This window comes from Nerophis lumbriciformis, linkage group LG20, assembly GCF_033978685.3.
Source record: "Nerophis lumbriciformis linkage group LG20, RoL_Nlum_v2.1, whole genome shotgun sequence".
NCBI lineage: Eukaryota > Metazoa > Chordata > Actinopteri > Syngnathiformes > Syngnathidae > Nerophis > Nerophis lumbriciformis.
The window spans coordinates 12,016,437-12,036,264 of NC_084567.2; the positions used below are offsets into that span (position 1 = coordinate 12,016,437).

The 19,828-nt window shown below is 38.6% G+C and overlaps 1 protein-coding gene and 1 non-coding gene across 2 annotated transcripts; one reads left to right on the forward strand and one right to left on the reverse strand.

Annotated features, from left to right (window-relative positions):
• Positions 1-926: 926 nt before the first annotated feature.
• LOC133619763 (uncharacterized) lies at positions 927-17,272 on the reverse strand. The gene is made up of 5 exons (XM_061981017.1): positions 17,057-17,272; positions 14,223-14,491; positions 14,037-14,160; positions 1,847-2,093; positions 927-1,780 (listed from the first exon to the last, which is right to left on the reverse strand). Exons 1-5 carry the CDS (start codon positions 17,137-17,139, stop codon positions 1,778-1,780), a joined length of 726 nt encoding a protein of 241 aa, XP_061837001.1. The 5' UTR covers positions 17,140-17,272; the 3' UTR covers positions 927-1,777.
• Positions 1,541-1,612, forward strand: trnac-gca (transfer RNA cysteine (anticodon GCA)). The gene has a single exon. It is a non-coding gene; the product is annotated as a tRNA-Cys (tRNA).
• Positions 17,273-19,828: the final 2,556 nt, after the last annotated feature.

Here is a 19,828-nt window from a genome sequence, read left to right on the forward strand (position 1 = left end):
TGGCTGTAAAATTATCCACAAAAAAAAAAGTTAGCATACCAACAGTTAGCATGCTAACAGTTAGCATTTGTCAAGTACCAAATTATTTGACTTTACGGTTTTTGTCTGGGAAAAAAAGGCTACAAAGTTAGCATGTGTCAAGTAACAACTTATATGACTGAAGTGCTTTGGCTGTAAAATTATCTACAAAAAAAAGTTAGCATACCAACAGCTAGCATGCTAACAGTTAGCATTTTTCAAGTACCAAACTATTTGACTTTACGGTTTTTGTCTGGGAAAAAAAGGCTACAAAGTTAGCATGTGCCAAGTAACAACTTATATGACTGAAGTGCTTTGGCTGTAAAATTATCTACAAAAAAAAAGTTAGCATACCAACAGTTAGCATGCTAACAGTTAGCATTTGTCAAGTACCAAATTAGTTGACTTTACTGTGTTTGTCTGGGAAAAAAAAGGCTACAAAGTTAGCATGTGTCAAGTAACAACTTATATGACTGAAGTGTTTTGGCTGTAAAATTATCTAAAAAAAAAATAAAAAATGTTAGCATACCAACAGTTAGCATGCTAACAGTTAGCATTTGTCAAGTACCAAATTATTTGACTTTACGGTTTTTGTCTGGGAAAAAAGGCTACAAAGCTAGCATGTGTCAAGTAACAACTTATATGACTGAAGTGTTTTGGCTGTAAAATTATCTACAAAAAAAAAAAGTTAGCATACCAACAGTTAGCATGCTAACAGTTAGCATTAGTCAAGTACCAAATTATTTGACTTTACGGTTTTTGTCTGGGAAAAAAAGGCTACAAAGTTAGCATGTGTCAAGTAACAACTTATATGACTGAAGTGTTTTGGCTGTAAAATTATCTAAAAAAAAAAAAAAAATGTTAGCATACCAACAGTTAGCATGCTAACAGTTAGCATTTGTCAAGTACCAAATTATTTGACTTTACGGTTTTTGTCTGGGAAAAAAAGGCTACAAAGTTAGCATGTGTCAAGTAACAACTTATATGACTGAAGTGTTTTGGCTGTAAAATTATCTACAAAAAAAAAAGTTAGCATACCAACAGTTTGCATGTTAACAGTTAGCATATGCCAAATACCAAGTTATTTGACTAAGGTTTTTGGCTAGTAAAAATGGCAAAAAAAAAAAAGTTAGCATGCTAACGTTAGCAAGCTGCCTGCTGTCACGCAAACAAACTGGATAACCTGATGTCTGTTTTAAATAAAAGCCAGCTATTTTGTTGGATAACAGCCTAAGTGTTGCAACACCCAACACACACACACACATACATGCACACACACTTACACACACACACACACACACACACACACACACACACACACACACACACACACACACACACACACACACATACACGTTCACACACATGTTACGTTCACACACATGTTCACACACAGGGAGGACACACAGGGAGGATAAAGAGTTCCTGGCTTGCACTGAACAGGAAATAGTTGTGTCCTCCTGGGACTCCGAGGTTGCAGGAATGGAGGACAGAGGAGTGAAAGTGGTCATGAGTGGGTGTGGGGGGTATAGCTCAGTGGTAGAGCATTTGACTGCAGATCAAGAGGTCTCCGGTTCAAATCCGGATGCCCCCTGGTTTTGACCGGTTCTGGACTGTAAACTGTACCACAAAGCAGGCAAGACTTTTTAAGAGTGAAACTTTTGCTGGTTGGCGGCCACTGTGGACACACGAGGTCTTGCAGTTGTTATCCATCTTGGTGAAAGTTCATGGATGGTTCCGTGTGGAACATTCCAGAAGGTCACTGTGAAGGAGGACAAGATGTCAGAGGAACCAGCAGGACGTGTTTGGAGCGCTGGGCTGCTCTTACCTTCCTGCGCGTGAACTTCCTGCGAGGCTTCTTGGTGAGCTCGTCCTCCAGACGACTGACCTCGCAGCTGAGCTCCAACTCCTTCTTCTGCATGACGTCCTTCTCCAGCCACAGAGTCATGTTCTCCTGCAGCATCATCTGCAGCTGTGTCATCTTCTCGCTGTTCTGAACTCTCTCCTCCTCCAGCCTCTTGGACAGCTTGTCCTCGAACACCACCTCCATGTTCCTCATCGTCTCAGCGATCATGCTGCCAGGTCACACCACAGCTTACTTCACTCATGTGTCACACAGGTGTCACCTATACCACACAGGTGTCACCTATATCACACAGGTGTCACCTAGTGTCACAAAGGTGTCACCTATATCACACAGGTGTCACCTAGTGCCACACAGGTGTCACCTATATCACAAAGGTGTCACCTAGTTTCACCTATATCACACAGGTGTCACCTAGTGTCACACAGGTGTCACCTATATCACACAGGTGTCACCTATATCACACAGGTGTCACCTATGTCACACAGGTGTCACCTAGTGTTACACAGGTGTCACCTATATCACACAGGTGTCACCTAGTGTCACACAGGTGTCACCTATATCACACAGGTGTCACCTAGTTTCACACAGGTGTCACCTATATCACACAGGTGTCACCTATATCACACAGGTGTCACCTATATCACACAGGTGTCACCTATGTCACACAGGTGTCACCTAGTCTCACACAAGTGTCACCTATATCACACAGGTGTCACCTATATCACACAGATAATACCTAGTGTCATACAGGTGTCACCTATATCAAACAGGTGTAACCTAGTGCAACAAAGGTGTCACCTATATCACACAGGTGTCACCTACATCACACAGGTGTCACCTAGTGTCACAAAGGTGTCACCTATATCACAAAGGTGTCACCTATGTCACACAGGTGTCACATAGTGTCACAAAGGTGTCACCTATATCACACAGGTGTCACCTAGTGTCACACAGGTGTCACCTAGTGTTACACAGGTGTCACCTATATCACACAGGTGTCACCTAGTGTCACACAGGTGTCACCTATATCACACAGGTGTCACCTAGTGTCACACAGGTGTCACCTATATCACACAGGTGTCACCTATATCACACAGGTGTCACCTATGTCACACAGGTGTCACCTAGTGTCACACAGGTGTCACCTATATCACACAGGTGTCACCTATATCACACAGATAATACCTAGTGTCATACAGGTGTCACCTATATCAAACAGGTGTAACCTAGAGCAACAAAGGTGTCACCTATATCACACAGGTGTCACCTACATCACACAGGTGTCACCTAGTGTCACAAAGGTGTCACCTATATCACAAAGGTGTCACTTATATCACACAGGTGTCACATAGTGTCACAAAGGTGTCACCTATATCACACAGGTGTCACCTATATCACACAGATAATACCTAGTGTCATACAGGTGTCACCTATATCAAACAGGTGTAACCTAGAGCAACAAAGGTGTCACCTATATCACACAGGTGTCACCTACATCACACAGGTGTCACCTAGTGTCACAAAGGTGTCACCTATATCACAAAGGTGTCACCTATATCACACAGGTGTCACATAGTGTCACAAAGGTGTCACCTATATCACACAGGTGTCACCTATATAACACAGGTTTCACCTAGTATCACACAAGTGTCACCTATATCACACAGGTGTCACCTATATCAAACAGGTGTCACCTAGTGTGACAAAGGTGTCACCTATATCCCACAGATGTTACCTAGTGTCACACAGGTGTCACCTATATCACACAGGTGTCACATAGTGTCACAAAGGTGTCACCTATATCACACAGGTGTCACCTAGTGTCACCTATATCCCACAGGTGTCACATAGTGTCACAAAGGTGCCACCTATATCACACAGGTGTCACCTAGTGTCACATAGTGTCACCTATATCACACATGTGTCACCTAGTGTCACAAAGGTGCCACCTATATCACACAGGTGTCACCTAGTGTCACATAGTGTCACCTATATCACACATGTGTCACCTAGTGTCACAAAGGTGTCACCTAGATCACACAGGTGCCACCTATATCAAACAGGTGTCACCTAGTGTGACAAAGGTGTCACCTATATCACACAGGTAAATAAATAAATCATAAATGGGTTGTACTTGTATAGCGCTTTTCTACCTTCAAGGTACTCAAAGCGCTTTGACACTACTTCCACATTTACCCATTCACACACACATTCACACACTGATGGAGGGAGCTGCCATGCAAGGCGCTAACCAGCACCCATCAGGAGCAAGGGTGAAGTGTCTTGCTCAGGACACAACAGACATGACGAGGTTGGTACTAGGTGGGGATTGAACCAGGGACCCTCGGGTCGCGCACGGCCATTCTTCCACTGCGCCGGTGTCACCTAGTGTCACCTATATCCCACAGGTGTCACATAGTGTCACAAAGGTGTCACCTATATCACACAGGTGTCACCTTGTGTCACCTATATCACACAGGTGTCACCTAGTGTCACACAGATGTCACCTAGTGTCACAAAGGTGTCACCTATATCACACAGGTGTCACCTATATCAAACAGGTGTCACCTAGTGTGACAAAAGTGTCACCTACATCACACAGATGTTACCTAGTGTCACACCAGTGTCACCTATAACACCCAGATGTTACCTAGTGTCACATAAGTGTCACCTATATCAAACAGGTGTCACCTAGTGTGACAAAGGTGTCACCTATATCACACAGATGTTACCAGGTGTCACACAGGTGTCACCTAATTAGATCTAGTTAATGTAGTGTGTCACCTAGTGTCACGTAATTAGATCGACTTCATGAAGTGGGTCATCTAGTGTCACGTAATTACAAAACCCTAAAAGCAGTGAAGTTGTCACGTTGTGTAAATAGTAAATAAAAAGAGAAGACAAAATTAAGTTTCTCAGTGTGGACATTAAATATCTTGTCTTTGCAGTCTATTCAATTGAATATAAGTTGAAAAGGATTTGAAAATCATCGTATTCTGTTTTTATTTACCATTTACACAACTTGACAACTTCATTGCTTTTGGGTTTTGTAATTCTCGTTCATGTAGTGTGTCACCTAGTGTCACATAAGTGTCACCTAGTTAGTGTAGTGTGCAAAGATTATTTGTACATAACTCCTGATTGTTCTGTTGTGTGTCACCTTGTGTCACATAAGTGTCATATAGTTCATCTAGTGTCACATAAGTGTCATATAGTTCATCTAGTGTCACATAAGTGTCATATAGTTCACCTTGTGTCACATAAGTGTTATATAGTTCATCTAGTGTCACATAAGTGTTATATAGTTCATCTAGTGTCACATAAGTGTCATATAGTTAATCTAGTGTCACATAAGTGTCATATAGTTCACCATGTGTCACATAAGTGTCATATAGTTCACCTTGTGTCACATAAGTGTCATATAGTTCATCTAGTGTCACATAAGTGTCATATAGTTAATCTAGTGTCACATAAGTGTCATATAGTTCAGCTTGTGTCACATAAATGTCATATAGTTAATCTAGTGTCACATAAGTGTCATGTTAAAGTTAAAGTACCAATGATTGTCACGCACACACTAGGTGTGGTGAAATTTGTCCTCTGCATTTGACCCATCCCCTTTGATCACCCCCTGGGAGGTGAGGGGAGCAGTGGGCAGCAGCAGTGCCGCGCCCGGGAATCATTTTTGGTGATTTAACCCCCAATTCCAACCCTTGATGCTGAGTGCCAAGCAGGGAGGTAATGGGTCCCATTTTTATAGTCTTTGGTAGTTTTGTAGTTCACCTTGTGTCACATAAGTGTCATATAGTTCATCTAGTGTCACATAAGTGTCATATAGTTCATCTAGCGTCACATAAGTGTCATATAGTTCAGCTTGTGTCACATAGTTCAGCTTGTGTCACATAGTTCATCTAGTGTCACATAAGTGTCATATAGTTAATCTAGTGTCACATAAGTGTCATATAGTTCACCTTGTGTCACATAAGTGTCATATAGTTCACCTTGTGTCACATAAGTGTTATATGTTCATCTAAAGTCACATAAGTGTCATATAGTTCATCTAGTGTCACATAAGTGTCATATAGTTCACCTTGTGTCACATAAGTGTCATATAGTTCATCTAGTGTCACATAAGTGTTATATAGTTCATCTAGTGTCACATAAGTTTCATATAGTTCACCTTGTGTCACATAAGTGTCATATAGTTCACCTTGTGTCAAATAAGTGTCATATAGTTCACCTTGTGTCACATAAGTGTTATATAGTTAATCTAGTGTCACATAAGTGTCATATAGTTCATCTAGTGTCACATAAGTGTCATATAGTTCACCTTGTGTCAAATAAGTGTCATATAGTTCATCTAGTGTCACATAAGTGTCATATAGTTAATCTAGTGTCACATAAGTGTCATATAGTTCACCTTGTGTCACATAAGTGCCATATAGTTCACCTTGTGTCACATAAGTGTCATATAGTTCATCTAGTGTCACACAAGTGTCATATAGTTCACCTTGTGTCACATAAGTGTCATATAGTTCATCTAGTGTCACATAAGTGTCATATAGTTCATCTAGTGTCACATAAGTCATATAGTTCACCTTGTGTCACATAAGTGTCGTATAGTTCATCTAGTGTCACATAAGTGTCATATAGTTAATCTAGTGTCACATAGTTCATCTAGTGTCACATAAGTGTTATATTGTTCATCTAGTGTCTCATAAGTGTCATATAGTTCATCTAGTGTCACATAAGTGTCATATAGTTCACCTTGTGTCACATAAGTGTCATATAGTTCACCTTGTGTCACATAAGTGTCATATAGTTCACCTTGTGTCACATAAGTGTTATATAGTTCATCTAGTGTCACATAAGTGTCATATAGTTAATCTAGTGTCACATAAGTGTCATATAGTTCATCTAGTGTCACATAAGTGTCATATAGTTCATCTAGTGTCACATAAGTGTTATATAGTTAATCTAGTGTCACATAAGTGTCATATAGTGCATCTAGTGTCACATAGTTCATCTAGTGTCACATAAGTGTTATATAGTTCATCTAGTGTCACATAAGTGTCATATAGTGCATCTAGTGTCACATAGTTCATCTAGTGTCACATAAGTGTTATATAGTTCATCTAGTGTCACATAAGTGTCATATAGTTAATCTAGTGTCACATAAGTCATATAGTTCATCTAGTGTCACATAGTTCATCTAGTGTCACATAAGTGTCATATAGTTCATCTAGTGTCATATAAGTGTCATATAGTTCATCTAGTGTCATATAAGTGTCATATAGTTAATCTAGTGTCACATAAGTGTCATATAGTTAATTTGGTGTCACATAAGTGTCATATAGTTCATCTAGTATCACATAAGTGTCATATAGTTCATCTAGTGTCATATAAGTGTCATATAGTTAATCTAGTGTCACATAAGTGTCATATAGTTAATCTAGTGTCACATAAGTGTCATATAGTTCATCTAGTGTCACATAGTTCATCTAGTGTCACATAAGTGTCATATAGTTCATCTAGTGTCACATAAGTGTCATATAGTTCACTTTGTGTCACATAAGTGTCATATAGTTCACCTTGTGTCACATAAGTGTTATATAGTTAATCTAGTGTCACATAAGTGTCATATAGTTTATCTAGTGTCACATAAGTGTCATATAGTTTATCTAGTGTCAAATAAGTGTCATATAGTTCCCCTTGTGTCACATAAGTGTCATATAGTTCACCTTGTGTCACATAAGTGTCATATAGTTCACCTTGTGTCACATAAGTGTCATATAGTTCACCTTGTGTCACATAGGTGTCATATAGTTCACCTTGTGTCACATAGGCGTCATATAGTTCATCTAGTTTCACATAAGTGTCATATAGTTCAGCTTGTGTCACATAAGTGTCATATAGTTCATCTAGAGTCACATAAATGTCATATAGTTAATCTAGTGTCACATAAGTGTCATATCGTTCACCTTGTGTCACATAAGTGTCATATAGTTCATCTAGTGTCACATACGTGTCATATAGTTCATTTAGTGTCACATAAGTGTCATATAGTTAATCTAGTGTCACATGAGTGTCAAATAGTTCATCTAGTGTCACATAAGTGTTATATAGTTCATCTAGTGTCACATAAGTGTCATATAGTTAATCTAGTGTCACATAAGTGTCATATAGTTCATCTAGTGTCATATAAGTGTCATATAGTTCATCTAGTGTCATATAAGTGTCATATAGTTCATCTAGTGTCATATAAGTGTCATATAGTTCATCTAGTGTCATATAAGTGTCATATAGTTAATTTGGTGTCACATAAGTGTCATATAGTTCATCTAGTATCACATAAGTGTCATATAGTTCATCTAGTGTCATATAAGTGTCATATAGTTAATCTAGTGTCACATAAGTGTCATATAGTTCATCTAGTGTCACATAGTTCATCTAGTGTCACATAAGTGTTATATAGTTCATCTACTGTCACATAAGTGCCATATAGTTCATCTAGTGTCACATAAGTGTCATATAGTTCACTTTGTGTCACATAAGTGTCATATAGTTCACCTTGTGTCACAAAAGTGTTATATAGTTAATCTAGTGTCACATAAGTGTCATATAGTTTATCTAGTGTCACATAAGTGTCATATAGTTTATCTAGTGTCAAATAAGTGTCATATAGTTCCCCTTGTGTCACATAAGTGTCATATAGTTCATCTAGACTCACATAAGTGTCATATAGTTCACCTTGTGTCACATAAGTGTCATATAGTTCACCTTGTGTCACATAGGTGTCATATAGTTCACCTTGTGTCACATAGGCGTCATGTAGTTCATCTAGTTTCACATAAGTGTCATATAGTTCAGCTTGTGTCACATAAGTGTCATATAGTTCATCTAGAGTCACATAAATGTCATATAGTTAATCTAGTGTCACATAAGTGTCATATCGTTCACCTTGTGTCACAGAAGTGTCATATAGTTCATCTAGTGTCACATACGTGTCATATAGTTCATTTAGTGTCACATAAGTGTCATATAGTTAATCTAGTGTCACATAAGTGTCAAATAGTTCATCTAGTGTCACATAAGTGTCATATAGTTCACCTTGTGTCACATAAGTCATATAGTTCACCTTGTGTCACATAAGTGTCATATAGTTCACCTTGTGTCACATAAGTCATATAGTTCACCTTCTGTCACATAAGTGTCATATAGTTCATGTAGTGTCACATAAGTCATATAGTTCATTTAGTGTCACATAAGTGTCATATAGTTCATCTAGTGTCACATAAGTGTCATATAGTTAATCTAGTGTCACATAAGTGTCATATAGTTAATCTAGACTCACATAAGTGTCATATAGTTCACCTTGTGTCACATAAGTCATATAGTTCACCTTGTGTCACATACGTGTCATATAGTTCATGTAGTGTCACATAAGTCATATAGTTCATTTAGTGTCACATAAGTGTCATATAGTTCATCTAGACTCACATAAGTGTCATATAGTTCACCTTGTGTCACATAAGTGTCATATAGTTCACCTTGTGTCACATAAGTGTCATATAGTTCACCTTGTGTCACATAAGTGTCATATAGTTCACCTTGTGTCACATAAGTGTTATATAGTTCATCTAGTGTCACATAAGTGTCATATAGTTAATCTAGTGTCACATAAGTGTCATATAGTTCATCTAGTGTCACATAAGTGTCATATAGTTCATCTAGTGTCACATAAGTGTTATATAGTTAATCTAGTGTCACATAAGTGTCATATAGTGCATCTAGTGTCACATAGTTCATCTAGTGTCACATAAGTGTTATATAGTTCATCTAGTGTCACATAAGTGTCATATAATGCATCTAGTGTCACATAGTTCATCTAGTGTCACATAAGTGTTATATAGTTCATCTAGTGTCACATAAGTGTCATATAGTTAATCTAGTGTCACATAAGTCATATAGTTCATCTAGTGTCACATAAGTGTCATATAATGCATCTAGTGTCACATAGTTCATCTAGTGTCACATAAGTGTTATATAGTTCATCTAGTGTCACATAAGTGTCATATAGTTCATCTAGTGTCACATAAGTGTCATATAGTTCATCTAGTGTCATATAAGTGTCATATAGTTCATCTAGTGTCATATAAGTGTCATATAGTTCATCTAGTGTCATATAAGTGTCATATAGTTAATCTAGTGTCACATAAGTGTCATATAGTTAATTTGGTGTCACATAAGTGTCATATAGTTCATCTAGTATCACATAAGTGTCATATAGTTCATCTAGTGTCATATAAGTGTCATATAGTTAATCTAGTGTCACATAAGTGTCATATAGTTCATCTAGTGTCACATAAGTGTTATATAGTTCATCTACTGTCACATAAGTGCCATATAGTTCATCTAGTGTCACATAAGTGTCATATAGTTCACTTTGTGTCACATAAGTGTCATATAGTTCACCTTGTGTCACATAAGTGTTATATAGTTAATCTAGTGTCACATAAGTGTCATATAGTTTATCTAGTGTCACATAAGTGTCATATAGTTTATCTAGTGTCAAATAAGTGTCATATAGTTCCCCTTGTGTCACATAAGTGTCATATAGTTCACCTTGTGTCACATAAGTGTCATATAGTTCATCTAGTGTCACATAAGTGTCATATAGTTCATCTAGTGTCACATAGGTGTCATATAGTTCACCTTGTGTCACATAGGCGTCATATAGTTCATCTAGTTTCACATACGTGTCATATAGTTCAGCTTGTGTCACATAAGTGTCATATAGTTCCCCTTGTGTCACATAAGTGTCATATAGTTCACCTTGTGTCACATAAGTGTCATATAGTTCACCTTGTGTCACATAGGTGTCATATAGTTCACCTTGTGTCACATAGGCGTCATATAGTTCATCTAGTTTCACATAAGTGTCATAGTTCAGCTTGTGTCACATAAGTGTCATATAGTTCATCTAGAGTCACATAAATGTCATATAGTTAATCTAGTGTCATATAAGTGTCATATCGTTCACCTTGTGTCACATAAGTGTCATATAGTTCATCTAGTGTCACATACGTGTCATATAGTTAATCTAGTGTCACATAAGTGTCAAATAGTTCATCTAGTGTCACATACGTGTCATATAGTTCATCTAGTGTCACATAAGTGTCATATAGTTCATCTAGTGTCACATACGTGTCATATAGTTAATCTAGTGTCACATAAGTGTCATATAGTTCATTTAGTGTCACATAAGTGTCATATAGTTAATCTAGTGTCACATAAGTGTCAAATAGTTCATCTAGTGTCACATAAGTGTCATATAGTTCACCTTGTGTCACATAAGTCATATAGTTCACCTTGTGTCACATAAGTCATATAGTTCACCTTGTGTCACATACGTGTCATATAGTTCATGTAGTGTCACATAAGTCATATAGTTCATTTAGTGTCACATAAGTGTCATATAGTTCATCTAGTGTCACATAAGTGTCATATAGTTAATCTAGTGTCACATAAGTGTCATATAGTTCATCTAGACTCACATAAGTGTCATATAGTTCACCTTGTGTCACATAAGTCATATAGTTCACCTTGTGTCACATACGTGTCATATAGTTCATGTAGTGTCACATAAGTCATATAGTTCATTTAGTGTCACATAAGTCATATAGTTCATTTAGTGTCACATAAGTGTCATATAGTTCATCTAGACTCACATAAGTGTCATATAGTTCACCTTGTGTCACATAAGTGTCATATAGTTCCTCTACTGTCACATAAGTGTCACATAGTTCATTTAGTGTCACATAAGTGTCATATAGTTCACCTTGTGTCACATAAGTGTCATATAGTTCACCTTGTGTCACATAATTAGGGACGGCGTGGCGCAGTGGAAGAATGGCCGTGCGCGACCCGAGGGTCCCTGGTTCAATCCCCACCTAGTACCAACCTCGTCATGTCCGTTGTGTCCTGAGCAAGACACTTCACCCTTGCTCCTGATGGGTGCTGGTTAGCGCCTTGCATGGCAGCTCCCTCCATCAGTGTGTGAATGTGTGTGTGAATGGGTAAATGTGGAAGTAGTGTCAAAGCGCTTTGAGTACCTTGAAGGTAGAAAAGCGCTATATAAGTACAACCCATTTATCATTTATTTATCATAAGTGTTATATAGTTCATCTAGTGTCACATAGGTGTCATATAGTTCACCTTGTGTCACATAAGTGTCATATAGTTCCTCTAGTGTCACATAAGTGTCACATAGTTCATTTAGTGTCACATAAGTGTCATATAGTTCATCTTGTGTCACATAAGTGTCATATAGTTCACCTTGTGTCACATAAGTGTCATATAGTTCACCTTGTGTCACATAAGTGTCATATAGTTCACCTTGTGTCACATAAGTGTCATATAGTTCACCTTGTGTCACATAAGTGTTATATAGTTCATCTAGTGTCACATAAGTGTCATATAGTTCACCTTGTGTCACATAAGTGTTATATAGTTCATCTAGTGTCACATAAGTGTCATATAGTTCACCTTGTGTCACATAAGTGTCATATAGTTCATCTAGTGTCATATAGTTCATGTAGTGTCACATAAGTGTCAAATAGTTCATATACTGTCACATAAGTGTCATATAGTTCATCTAGTGTCACATAAGTGTCATATAGTTCATCTAGTGTCACATAAGTGTCATATAGTTCACCTTGTGTCACATTAGTCATATAGTTCATCTAATGTCACATAAGTCATATAATTCATCTAGTGTCACATAAGTGTCATATAGTTCATCTAGACTCACATAAGTGTCATATAGTTCACCTTGTGTCACATAAGTGTCATATAGTTCATCTAGTGTCACATAAGTGTCATATAGTTCACCTTGTGTCACATAAGTGTCATATAGTTCACCTTGTGTCACATAAGTGTCATATAGTTCATCTAGTGTCACATAAGTGTCATATAGTTCATCTAGTGTCACATAAGTGTCATATAGTTCACCTTGTGTCACATAAGTGTCATATAGTTCATCTAGTGTCATATAGTTCATGTAGTGTCACATAAGTGTCAAATAGTTCATATACTGTCACATAAGTGTCATATAGTTCATCTAGTGTCACATAAGTGTCATATAGTTCATCTAGTGTCACATAAGTGTCATATAGTTCACCTTGTGTCACATTAGTCATATAGTTCATCTAATGTCACATAAGTCATATAATTCATCTAGTGTCACATAAGTGTCATATAGTTCATCTAGACTCACATAAGTGTCATATAGTTCACCTTGTGTCACATAAGTGTCATATAGTTCATCTAGTGTCACATAAGTGTCATATAGTTCACCTTGTGTCACATAAGTGTCATATAGTTCATCTAGTGTCACATAAGTGTCATATAGTTCACCTTGTGTCACATAAGTCATATAGTTCATCTAGTGTCATATAGTTCATCTAATGTCACATAAGTCATATAATTCATTTAGTGTCACATAAGTGTCATATAGTTCATCTAGTGTCACATAAGTGTCATATAGTTCCTCTACTGTCACATAAGTGTCACATAGTTCATTTAGTGTCACATAAGTGTCATATAGTTCATCTAGTGTCACATAAGTGTCATATAGTTCATCTGGTGTCACATAAGTGTCATATAGTTAATTTCGTGTCACATAAGTGTCATATAGTTAATTTTGTGTCACATTAGTGTCATATAGTTCATCTAGTGTCACATAAGTGATATAGTTCATCTAGTGTCACATAAGTGTCATATAGTTAATCTAGTGTCACATAAGTGTCATATAGTTCATCTCGTGTCACATAAGTGTCATATATATAGTTCATGTAGCGTGTCACCGAGTGTCACATAAGTGTCACCTAGTTAGTGTAGAGTGCCATGTTGTTCTGTTGTGTGTCAGCTATAGTGTCACATAAGTGTCATATAGTTCATCTCGTGTCACATAAGTGTCATATACTGTATATAGTTAATGTAGTGTGTCACTATGTGTCACATAAGTGTCACCTAGTTAGTGTAGTGTGTCATGTTGTTCTGTTGTGTGTCAGCTATAGTGTCATGTCAGGTGTCAGGTTGTATCTAATGGAGTGTCATGTGATGTCATGTGGTGTCACGTAGAGGTTACTTAGTCTTGTCTCTCTGCGCGTCCTCCGTCAGCTGCTTATTGGCGGCGTCTTGCTGCTTCTTCTGAAACACCATCTTGTCCTCCAGAGCCACCAGCTGTCCCGCCTGCTTGTCCAACTGCTTGGCTGGGGGGGCGACAAGACAAGATGGAGGAGGAGTCCCCTCACAGCGAGACGGCCATCCTCACCTTGCGTGTCGATGACGGCATCCAGCTCGCTGATGCGATGGTGCAGCTGCTCCAGCTGCTTCCTGAGCTGCTCCATGGTCTCCTTGTCCTTCTCGCTGGCCTCCTGCTGCTGCTCCACCTGCTCCATCAGCATCTCCACCTTCTTGTCCTTGGTGTCCAGCGCCCGCTTCAAGTACCTGGTCACGTCGTCCTTGTCCTTCGTCAGCGCCCGCAGCTCCGACATCAGATCCAGGACGTGGTTCTCCAGCTCGCCGCATTTCGACTGACACCTGCAACGTGACAAGGTTCACGCTCGCATGCTATGTCCAACACTTTTTGGGCATATCGATCTAAATACAGTCGTGGTCAAAAGTTGACATACACTTGTAAAGAACATAATGTCATGGCTGTCTTGAGTTTCCAGTCATTTCTACAACTCTTATTTTTTTATGATAGAGTGATTGTGCACATACTTGATGGTCACAAAAAAAAATTCATGAAGTTTGGTTCTTTTATGAATTTATTATGGGTCTACTGAAAATGTGAGCAAATCTGCTGGGTCAAAAGTATACATACAGCAATGTTAATATTTGCTTACATGTCCCTTGGCAAGTTTCACTGCAATAAGGCGCTATTGGTAGCCATCCACAAGCTTCTGCTTGAATTTTTGACCACTCCTCTTGACAAAATTGGTGCAGTTCAGCTAAATGTGTTGGTTTTCTGACATGGACTTGTTTCTTCAGCATTGTCCAAACGTTTAACCCAGGGGTCCCCAAACTTTTTGACTCAGGGTGCCGCATTGGGTTAAAAAAAATTGGCCGGGGTTCAATCCCGGGCTCGAGATCTTTCTGTGTGAAGTTTGCATTTTCTCCCTGTGAATGCGTGGGTTCCCTCCGGGTACTCCGGCTTCCTCCCACCGCCAAAAACATGCACCTGGGGATAGGTTGATTGGCAACACTAAATGGTCCCGAGTGTGTGAATGTGAGTGTGAATGTTGTCCGTCTATCTGTGTTGGCCCTGTGATGAGGTGGCGACTTGTCCAGGGTGTGCCCCGCCTTCCGCCCAAATGCAGCTGAGATAGGCTCCAGCCCCCCCCCCCCCCCCCCCCAACCTCAAAAGGGACAAGCGGTAGAAAATGGATGGATGGAAACCGTTCCAACTGCAAAATATTCAGCTTGTTCAAAATTGTGAGCTCTCCTTCGACAATTTTTTAAAATTCTCGGATTTCCAGGACTTCCCAGTTTTCAGGGACATTTTCCCCATTCAAAATGAATTGTCCATTTTTTAAGCTTCCACAATTCGCACATTTTTCAACCGATTCAAACCATTCCAACATCAACACATTCAATTCATCCAACTAACACTTTCCCAAGTTCCAAACCAAATTCAGTTTTTCCTGGCAATTCAAACTCTTCAACATTCAAACCATTCCAACATTCAAACCATTCCAACATTCAAACTATTCTTACTTTATGTCAGCATTTCAGTTCAACTTCAGCATTGGAGCATTCATACTCAATTCCTTCAGGAATTGCCTCATCTAGTTGCTATATATTATTATAGTGGCAATTAGTTATTAAAAACTATCATAAATACAGTATTCCTGTGTCATCACAGACATAACAACTAACAGGAGGCAAAGTAACAAAATGACTCAAAGATTATGATGTGTAAATATCCGTATCGGCTACACTTGCTGTTCATACTTGATATTCGATAATAACAAAAGTCTCATAATTGCTCAGGCCTACGTTCTGGGTGAACCACTGCTAAGTTAATAAGTGGCTAGCATAGATCAGGGGTGTCGAACTCATTTTAGATCGGGGGCCACATGGAGAAAAATCTACTTCCAAGTGGGCCGGACTGGTAAAATCACCGCACGATAACTTAAAAATAAAGACAATGTCAGATTGTTTTCTTTGTTTAGAAATAGAACAAGCACATTCTGAAAATGTACAAATCATAATGTTGAGGTTTTTTTACACTTACATGTTGCGGTTAATAATTTATTTGTTGTTATTTATATTTTCTGAATAAATGATGTGATAATGTTCATCAGTCAACTCATTGGTGTTCATTTTCAATCTATCAATATAAAACAAGTTATATCAAAATCTAATTACAATATGTTATTTATGTAGTTTGATAATTTTCCGCGGCTGATGTACTAACATTGTGTGGTTTATTTTGTGTTGTGTCCTTGGGCAAGACACTTCACCCCTTGCTCCTGATGGCTGCTGGTTAGCGCCTTGCATGGCAGCTCCCGCCATCAGTGTGTGAATGTGTGTGTGAATGGGTGAATGTGGTGATACTGTCAAAGCGCTTTGAGTACCTTGAAGGTAGAAAAGCGCTATACAAGTATAACCCATTTATCATTTATTTACATATGTAGCATCATCTACGAAAACACAAAGAATTGCTATTGCGACATCTAGTGGATACATTTAGAACAGCTGTTTCTTTCATTCAAAAATGTCAGGTTAATTTCTATACTTAGCAAACTCATCCCGCAGGCCGGATAAAACCTGTTCGAGGGCCTGATCCGGCCCTCGGGCCATACGTTTGACACCCCTGGCATAGAGGCTAGTTTACGCATTATATCAAGACTTTGTTACTTTCCAGTAACAGCTTATGGCATCACATGATGTAAAAACAATACAATAATGTTTAGGTTGGGTTGTGTGCAAAACTTATAACTTATCAGTAAGTGTTCTCTGAGCTTCGTGTCTTTTTCTTCGTTCTTCTCTTAACCTCCCGGTGTCAATAACATAACGTGTGACGTCACATCCGGTGTCCCACACAATTGAGTCCCCCGGACGCTAACGAGCGAGCCCCGTGTTTGTCTTCTAACTTACTTATCCAGCTCATCCTCCAAATGTCGGATTTGTGTCAGGTACAACTTATCAGTGTCCAAAATCTCGGCGACTTCTTCTGCCATCTTCCCGCTGTTTATTTTATAGTGTCCTTAATTTCGCTGTTTTGAAGTTAACTCTTTCACAACAAAAGCGCCGGCGACAGTGCTGCGTTCAGGCACCGCTCGTTTTTTTTGTTTTTTTAATCAACACGTTTTTAAATTGAATTAAAGCGTCACATTTGGTCGTGTCGTTGCTCAAATTGAAAACATCAACGTGTTTTTTGACGTCACGGCTCTTTTTTTTTTTTTTTTTAACAAAAATGACGACGTCTTTGTGTTGTCAATGCAATTGCAGTTCTGACAGTGGCCAGCAGAGGTCAGCAGACGCCGTGGGCGTCAAATCAACTAATGAAACGTAAACAAAACCTTCTTAAATGTTGTTAATTGCTGACTCAAAGTTACTGTGCTCTGCAGTATTGCACCGACTGGAAAACAATAAGGTCACATTATCACTATTATTATGTGTTGTTTTATGATTTTTAGACTTTGTAACACAAGTCCAACTATCACAAATCAACTATATGAATGAATGCTGTCATAAAACAATAAAGTAAATGTTGGAACGCTTACACTTGATATATATATATATATTAAGAGATCAATAAATGACTGCAGACCATAATAATAACACGTTAGCGATTAATACACGTAGTTAACCTTTACTCTTGTTTTTGTGAGCCAAATTGTTTGTTGTCTGAGATCCTGTGACAGCTGCGCTCGGTGTGATGCACCACTCGGACAAGATATCAGCAACAAATATACATACATATTTGTTGGCCATATTTATGTCGTCTTTTCGTATTAAAATTAGTTTGTTGGTTGAGAAGCAAAATCAAATGAGGTCACATTAGTAAGGATCTACAAGAGCCAAAAGCAGTGAAGTTGTCATGTTGTGTAAATGGTAAATAAAAAGAGAATACAATGATTTGCAAATCCTTTTCAACTTATATTCAATTGAACAGACTGCAAAGACAAGATATTTAACATTAGAACTGAGAAATGTAATTTTTTTTTGCAAATAATCATGAACTTAGAATTTAATGGCAGCAACACATTGCAAAAAAAATTGTCACAGGGGCATTTTTACCACTGTGTTACATGGCCTTTCCTTTTAACAACACTCAGTAAAAGATTGGGAACTGAGGAGACACATTTTTGAAGTGGAATTATTTCCCATTCTTGCTTGATGTACAGCTTAAGTTGTTCAACAGTCTCCCTTCTGCTATTTTAGGCTTCATATTGCACCACACATTTTCAATGGGAGACAGGTCTGGACTACAGACAGGCCAGTCTAGTACCCGCACTCTTTTACTATGAAGCCACGCTGTTGTAACTCGTGGCTTGGCACTATCTTGCTGAAATAAGCAGGGGCGTCCATGATAACGTTGCTTGGATGGCAACATATGTTGCTCCAAAAGCTGTATGTACCTTTCAGCATTAATGGTGCCTTCACAGATGTGTAAGTTACCCATGCCTTGGCCACTAATACACCCCCATACCATCACAGATGCTGGCTTTTACACTTTGCGCCTAGAACAGTCCGGATGGTTCTTTTTTCTTCGGTCCGTAGGACACGACTTTCACAGTTTCCAAAAAAAATTTCAAATGTGGACTCACCAGACCACTTTTCCACTTTGGATCAGTCCATCTTAGATGAGCTTGGGCCCAACGAAGCTGGCGGTGTTTCTGGGTGTTGTTGATAAATGGGTTTGGCTTTGCATAGTAGAGTTTTAACTTGCACTTACAGATGTAGCGACCAACTGTAGTTACTGACAGTGGTTTTCTGAAGTGTTCCTGAGCCCATGTGGTGATTTCCTTTACACGCTGATGTCGCTTTTTGATGCAGTACCGCCTGAAGGACCCACGGTCCGTAATATCATGGCTTACGTGCAGTGATTTCTCCAGATTCTCTGAACCTTTTGATGATATTACAGAGCATAGATGGTGAAATCCCTAAATTCCTTGAAATAGCTGGTTGAGAAATGTTGTTCTTAAACAATTTGCTCAGGCATTTGTTGAAAAAGTGGTGACCCTCGCCCCATCCTTGTTTGTGAATGACTGAGCATTTCATGGAAGCTGCTTTTATACCCAATCATGGCACCCACCTGTTCCCAATTAGCCTGTTCACCTGTGGGATGTTCCAAATACGTCTTTGATGAGCATTCCTCAACTTTATCAGTCTTTTTTGCCACATGTGCCAGCTTTTTTTAAACATGTTGCAGGCATCAAATTCCAAATGAGCTGATATTTGCAAAAATTAACAAAGTTTCTCAGTGTGAACATTAAATATCTTGTCTTTGCAGTCTATTCAATTGAATATAAGTTGAAAAGGATTTGCAAATCATTGTATTCTCTTTTTATTTACCATTTACACAACGTGACAACTTCACTGCTTTGGGGGTGTGTACATTTTTTTCTGATGCGCATCTCGATACCACCTGATCTGAACCCACAATTTGGGCAAGGAAAAACTCCAAAAGCCCAACATGGGAGAAGGAAGAGACCTTGGGAAGGGTCATGAAATAGAACAGCTAGCGCAGCCTCCAGACTGGTACCTCTCCAGGGAAAAAGGAGAAGCGGCAGGTCAACTGGCATAAAATAGTCCATTTAAAGGCTAGTTTAAGATCTTTTTTTTTTTTTTTGGTATTTTGTTTGTTCTTTGTGTAAAATATAGCTAAAATGCTAATTAGGCCACACGATGACGACATCCAGG